Source organism: Passer montanus, unplaced genomic scaffold (assembly GCF_014805655.1).
Source record: "Passer montanus isolate IOZ18808 unplaced genomic scaffold, ASM1480565v1 scaffold579, whole genome shotgun sequence".
Taxonomy (NCBI): Eukaryota; Metazoa; Chordata; class Aves; order Passeriformes; family Passeridae; genus Passer; species Passer montanus.
The window spans coordinates 9,824-17,338 of NW_024370805.1; the positions used below are offsets into that span (position 1 = coordinate 9,824).

At 47.4% G+C, this 7,515-nt stretch overlaps 1 protein-coding gene across 1 annotated transcript; it reads right to left on the bottom strand.

The window, feature by feature from the left end:
• Positions 1 to 7: 7 nt before the first annotated feature.
• On the bottom strand, positions 8 to 7,327 carry LOC120510412 (cellular tumor antigen p53-like; the record flags this gene model as incomplete). Its single annotated transcript, XM_039726215.1, has 5 exons — positions 8 to 116; positions 747 to 826; positions 1,334 to 1,455; positions 2,980 to 3,089; positions 7,173 to 7,327. Coding segments are annotated over 5 exons (557 nt in total), but the record flags the coding sequence as incomplete, so codon positions are not given.
• Positions 7,328 to 7,515: the final 188 nt, after the last annotated feature.

Below are 7,515 nucleotides of genomic sequence, written 5' to 3' on the forward strand. Positions count from 1 at the left end.
AGCCCCCCCAGCCCCCCCAGCCCCGCTCACTTTCGGGGGGCCGCGCCCCCCCCGTAGGTGTGCTCCAGGGCCTCGTTCACCATGCGGAACATCTCGTAGCGCTGCCGGCCCCGCACCTGCACCCCAAAAATAACGGGGTCGGGGGGATGGAGACCCCCGGGACACCCCAAAAAAATGGGGTGAAAGGGGGGGATGGAGACCCCCCGGGACACCCCAAAATATCGGGGTCAGGGGGCATGGAGACCCCCGGGACACCCCAAAATATTGGGGGGAAAGGGGATGGAGACCCCCGGGACACCCCAAAACCACGGGGTCAGGGGGGATGGAGACCCCCGGGACACCCCAAAACCACGGGGTCAGGGGGGATGGAGACCCCTCAGGGACACCCCAAAAAAATGGGGTGAAAGGGGGGATGGAGACCCCCGAGAACACCCCAAAAAATTGGGGTCACAGGGAAATGGAGACCCCTCAGGAACACCCCAAAATCTCAGGGTCACAGGGAAATGGAGACCCCTCAGGGACACCCCAAAAAACTGGGGTGAAAGGGGATGGAGACCCCCCGGGACACCCCAAAATATTGGGGTAAGAGGGGATGGAAACCCCCACCAGAGACCCCAAATTTCCCCCCTCAAGACCCCAAATCCCTCCCAGAACCCCAAATTTTCCTCTTGGGACCCCAAACTTCCCCCCTGGGACCCCAAATTTTGCCTGGGACCCCAAATTTCCCCCCCGGGCCCCCCGCCCACCTGCAGGTAGAAGATCTCGTTCTCGGGGTCCTGCAGCCTCTTCTTGGAGCTCTCGGGGGCTTCGGCCAGGGGGGACAGGGCTGGGGGAGGGGCAGGGGGCTCAGGGACCCCCCAGACCCCCCCCAATCACTGCGGGCTCCCTGGACAGGCCACGCCCATTATTCATGAGCCCAGAGCATGCTCATTAGCATATCTGGACACACCCTTTTAAGCCCTGCCCCAAACTAATCATGTGACCAAACCCCACCCCTTTAGGCCACACCCCTCAAATTGACCCCTCCCATTAAGTCTTCACAGGCCACACCCCCACATTTAGCTCCACCCCTGAAAGCCCCGCCCACAGCAGGATTGGCCACACCCACCCACAAGCTCTGCCCCCACTCTCAATTAGCCACACCCCCATCATGCTAAGCCACACCCACCTCATAATCACCATATTTAGGCCACACCCCTTCCATTCCAGGCTCCACCCACTTCTGGTCAGGCCACACCCACCCAGCCCCATCCCAGCCAATCCTGCTGTAATTTCGATTGGCCCCGCCCCCATCCCGGCTCAGGCCACGCCCACACAGAAACCACGCCCTCACCTCGCTTGGCCCCGCCCCCGGCCCCGCCCCTCTTGCGCTGGGTCTCCTCCTCGTGGCGCCGGTCCCGGCCCGGGCAGGCGCAGACGCGCACCTCGAAACAGCGCCGGCCCAAAATCTGACCCCTAAAATGGAAATATGGACCCCCAAATCATCCTGGGAACCCCAAAAATCCATCCCGGGGCACCCCAGAACCTGGGACACCCCAAAATCCCCGCCCTGATCCAGCCAGGAACCCCAAAAATCCCAAATTCAGGCGCAGACCCGCACCTCGAAACAGCGCCGGCCCAAAATCTGACCCCTGAAAACGGGATTGGGGACTCCAACATCATCCTGGGAACCCCAAAATCATCCTGGGAACCCCAAAAATCCATCCCGGGGCACCCCAGAACAGGGGACACCCCAAAATCCCCGCCCAGGAACCCCAAAAATCCTAAATTCGGGCGCAGATCTGAACCTCGAAACAGCGCCGCCCCAAAATCTGACCCCTAAAAACGGGATTGGGGACCCCAAAATTATCCAGAGACACCCCAAAAATCCATCCTGGGAACCCCAAAAATCCATCCCGGGGCACCCCAGAACCTGGGACACCCCAAAATCCCCACCCAGGAACCCCAAAAATCCCAAATTCAGGCGCAGACCCGCACCTCGAAACAGCGCCGCCCCAAAATCTGACCCCTAAAAATGGAATTAGGGACCCCAAAATCATCCTGGGAACCCCAAAATCATCCTGGGAACCCCAAAAATCTGTTCAGGGGCACCCCAGAACCCGGGGAACCCCAAAATCCCCACCCAGGAACCCCAAAAATCCCAAATTTGGGCACAGATCTGAACCTCGAAACAGCGCCGGCCCAAAATCTGACCCCTAAAAATGGAAATATGGACCCCAACATCATCCTGGGAACCCCAAAAATCCATCCCGGGGCGCCCCAGAACCGGGGACACCCCAAAATCCCCACCCAGGAACCCCAAAAATCCCAAATTCGGGCGCAGACGCGCACCTCGAAACAGCGCCGCCCCAAAATCTGACCCCTAAAAATGGAAATATGGACCCCAACATCATCCTGGGAACCCCAACATCATCCTGGGAACCCCAAAAATCCATCCTGGGAACCCCAAAATCCTTCCAAAAACTCCTTAAAATATTTCAAAAACATCTTCTATTTTCAAGGAAAAAAAAAAATCGAATTTTAGAGAAAAAAAATCTCAATTTTTGGGCAAAACCCTCATTTTTTGGGGTGAGAGCGTTCAGATTTTTAGGATGAAAGAACCCAAATTCCAGACTGATAAATTCCATATTTTTGGGGGGAATCCCGCATTTTTAGACCCAGCAAAAGTAGATTTTGGGGCAGAAAAAATGAAATTTTCAAGGAAAACAAACAACATTTTTTTGTGGTTAGAGCTCCCAAATTTTCAGGGTAAAGAGTCCTGGGTTTTGGGGTTTTTTGGGGGATTTTTTGGGTTTTTTTGGGATTTTTGGCTCACTCAGGCATCTCCAGGGTGAGGATGGTGAGGATGGGTCTCCTGTTCATGCCCAGATTTTTGGGGTTTTTTTGGGGATTTTTACGTTTTTTTGGGGCGGTTTTGGGGTTTTTTTCGTGGGGATTTTTTGGGGTGTTTTAGGGGGATTTTTGGGATTTCTGGCTCACCCCGGCGCCTCCAGGGTGAGGATGGTGAGGATGGGTCTCCTGTTCATGCCCCCCATGCAGGAGCTGTTGCACATGAAGTTGTACAGGACCGTGGTGCACTCCGAGCCCACCTGGGAATGGGGAAAAAGCTGTTAGAACCCTAAAAAAACCCCTAAAAATACACCCAAAACTGCCCAAAAACCACCACAAAATACCCCAAAAAGTACCTCCAAAAATCCCTAAAAACCACCCTAAAAAACCCCTAAAAACCACCCCAAAATACCCCCAAAAATACCCTAAAAACCACCCCAAAAATCACAAAAAAATACTCTAAAAACCACCCCAAAATATCCCCAAAAAACCCTAAAAACCACCCCAAAAACGTCCTAAAAATACCCTTAAAATACCCTAATAACCACTCCAAAAATTCCCGAAAAATACCCTAAGAACTACCCCAAAAAACCCTAAAAATATTCCAAAAAATCCCTAAAAATACCCCAAAAAACACCCCAAAAAACCCCTAAAAACCCCTAAAAATACCCCCCAAAAAAACCTAAAAACCACCCAACAAATTCTCCCCAAAACCCCTAAAAATACCAAAAAACAACCCTAAAAACACCCCAAAAATCCCCAAAACTTCCCCTAAAAAAAAGCCCAAAAATGACCCCAAAAATCTCCCAAAACCAACCCAAACCAAACCCCAGAATCAGCCCCCAAAAATGCACAAAAACCCCAAAACATGCAAAACAGAAACCAAAGGACACAAAAAACCCCTAAAAACCCCTAAAAATACCCCCCAAAAAAACCTAAAAACCACCCAACAAATTCTCCCCAAAACCCCTAAAAATACCAAAAAACAACCCTAAAAACACCCCAAAAATCCCCAAAACTTCCCCTAAAAAAAAGCCCAAAAATGACCCCAAAAATCTCCCAAAACCAACCCAAACCAAACCCCAGAATCAGCCCCCAAAAATACCCAAAAACCCCAAAACATCCCCCAAAACCACCCAAAAAAACCCAAAACCACCCCAAAACTCCACCTGGGATGGGGGGGACACGGTTAGGGGGATTTTGGGGTTTTTATTTAGGATTTTGGAATTTTTATTTAGGGTTTTGGGGTTTTTATTTGGGATTTTGGGGGTTTTTTTGGGATTTTGGGGTTTTTATTTAGGATTTTGGAATTTTTATTTAGGGTTTTGGGGTTTTTATTTGGGATTTTGGTGTGATTATTTGGGATTTTTGGCAGTTCACTTGGGGTTTTGTGGAATTTATTTAGAATTTCGTGATGGATATTTGCGATTTTGGGACTTTAATTAAAAAATTTGGAATTTTTATTCAGGATTTCGGGGTGGTTATTTGGGATTTTGGGGCTGCTTTTTGGGATTTTGGGGTTTTTATTTAGGATTTCAGTTGGAATTTGGGGTTTTTGGGGTTCAGGGGATTTGGGGTCACCTCGGGGGGCTCGTAGGGCACGGCCACGCTGGGGCTGTGAGGGGATTTTGGGGCTTTTAATGGGATTTTGGAGTTTTTATTTAGGATTTCTCCAGGAATTTGAGGTTTTTTTGGGGTTTTTTTGGGTTTTTTTGGTTTTTGGGGTTCAGGGGGGTTTTGGGGTCACCTCGGGGGGCTCGTAGGGCACGGCCACGCTGTGGCTATGAGGGGATTTTGGGGTTTTTAATGGGATTTTGAGGCCGTTTTTTGGGATTTTGGGGTTTTTATTTAGGATTTCAGTGGGAATTTGGATTTTTTTGGGGTTTTTTGGGGTTTTTTGGGTTTTTGGGGTTCAGGGGATTTGGGGTCACCTCGGGGGGCTCCTAGGGCACGGCCACGCTGTGGCTGTAAGGGGATTTTGGGGTTTTTAATGGGATTTTGGAGTTTTTATTTAGGATTTCTCCAGGAATTTGGGGTTTTTTGGGGTTTTTTTTGGGTTTTTTGGGTTTTTGGGGTTCAGGGGATTTGGGGTCACCTCGGGGGGCTCCTAGGGCACGGCCACGCTGGGGCTGTGAGGGGATTTTGGGGTTTTATTTGGGATTTTGGGGTTTTTGATGGGATTTTGGGGTTTTTATTTAGGATTTCAGTGGGAATTTGGATTTTTTTGGGGTTTTTTGGGTTCAGGGGTTTTGGGGTCACCTCGGGGGGCTCGTAGGGCACGGCCACGCTGGGGTTGTGAGGGGATTTTGGGGTTTTATTTGGGATTTTGGGGTTTTTGATGGGATTTTTGGCTTTTTATTTATTTCATTACTACTTGAGAGAATTGGAACCCCAATCAGAAAAATCTATTTCTCTCAGACAGTATTCTCTTGAATCAAAAGAATAAATCCAGGAAATGGTCTATGTTTAGTCTCTTACATTTCAGTTTGTCTTTTCTGAGTTTGGGGTTGAATAATCTGGATGTTGCTTTGGGATCAGTGATTAAAAAAGTCATTAGCATGTCACATAATGTTACAGTATCAGTGTGAATTTATTATGCTGTAAAAAGCATGAACTGGATTCTTTTTGCCATAGCATATGGAAACTTGGAAAAAAATTCAAATGGTAATAGCAGCATCTACTCTGCTGTGCAAAAACTCTGGAGATGGAAAAATACAGGAAAATGGCAAACAAAACTGTTTGAGAAAACTGCTTTTTACATACCCTGATTTGATGATTTCAGAAAATTTCCTAGATGACTGTCATTTTTCCACCTTATTGCAGATGTGTCTCCTCTGTTAGCTAATGAGGTTAAGACTCTACAGAAGTCCCTACCAATCTTACTACACTGTTTGATTGGTTAGAAGCCTTCTTAAAACTCAATACAATACTTAAACATTCTTGCTCTTATTCACTTCCTCTTGCTGTGTCTTGGCACAAGTGTACCTCCAAAAATCCCTAAAAACCACCCTAAAAAACCCCTAAAAACCACCCCAAAATACCCCCAAAAAACCCTAAAAACCACCCCAAAAATCCCCCAAAAATACCCTAAAAACCACCCCAAAAATCACAAAAAAATACTCTAAAAACCACCCCAAAATATCCCCAAAAAACCCTAAAAACCACCCCAAAAACGTCCTAAAAATACCCTTAAAATACCCTAATAACCACTCCAAAAATTCCCGAAAAATACCCTAAGAACTACCCCAAAAAACCCTAAAAATATTCCAAAAAATCCCTAAAAATACCCCAAAAAACACCCCAAAAAACCCCTAAAAACCCCTAAAAATACCCCCCAAAAAAACCTAAAAACCACCCAACAAATTCTCCCCAAAACCCCTAAAAATACCAAAAAACAACCCTAAAAACACCCCAAAAATCCCCAAAACTTCCCCTAAAAAAAAGCCCAAAAATGACCCCAAAAATCTCCCAAAACCAACCCAAACCAAACCCCAGAATCAGCCCCCAAAAATACCCAAAAACCCCAAAACATCCCCCAAAACCACCCAAAAAAACCCAAAACCACCCCAAAACTCCACCTGGGATGGGGGGGACACGGTTAGGGGGATTTTGGGGTTTTTATTTAGGATTTTGGGGTTTTTATTTGGGATTTAGGGGTTTTTTTTTGGGATTTTGGAATTTTTGTTTAGGATTTTGGGGTTTTTATTTGGGATTTTGGGGTTTTTATTTAGGATTTTGGAATTTTTATTTAGGGTTTTGGGGTTTTTATTTGGGATTTTGGTGTGATTATTTGGGATTTTTGGCAGTTCACTTGGGGTTTTGTGGAATTTATTTAGAATTTCGTGATGGATATTTGCGATTTTGGGACTTTAATTAAAAAATTTGGAATTTTTATTCAGGATTTCGGGGTGGTTATTTGGGATTTTGGGGCTGCTTTTTGGGATTTTGGGGTTTTTATTTAGGATTTCAGTTGGAATTTGGGGTTTTTGGGGTTCAGGGGATTTGGGGTCACCTCGGGGGGCTCGTAGGGCACGGCCACGCTGGGGCTGTGAGGGGATTTTGGGGCTTTTAATGGGATTTTGGAGTTTTTATTTAGGATTTCTCCAGGAATTTGAGGTTTTTTTGGGGTTTTTTTGGGTTTTTTTGGTTTTTGGGGTTCAGGGGGGTTTTGGGGTCACCTCGGGGGGCTCGTAGGGCACGGCCACGCTGTGGCTATGAGGGGATTTTGGGGTTTTTAATGGGATTTTGAGGCCGTTTTTTGGGATTTTGGGGTTTTTATTTAGGATTTCAGTGGGAATTTGGATTTTTTGGGTTTTTGGGGTTCAGGGGGGTTTTGGGGTCACCTCGGGGGGCTCGTAGGGCACGGCCACGCTGTGTCTCTTGGTGGTCTCATCGTCCTGGTACCGGGCCTGGGGGTTCCCCTCCACCCGGATCAGGTGCTGGGGGGGGGCGTTGCCTGGGGGGACCCCAAAAAATCCAAAATTAAACCCAAAACCAACGCCAAAAATCCCAAATTAAACCCAAAACCAACCCCAAAAATCCCAAATTAAACCGAAAACCAACCCTAAAAATCCCAAATTAAACCCAAAACCAACCCCAGAAATCCCAAAAATCAGCCGAAAATCAGCCCCAAAAGAAACCCTGGAAACAGCTCCACAATTAACCCCAAAATCAGCTCTAAAAATC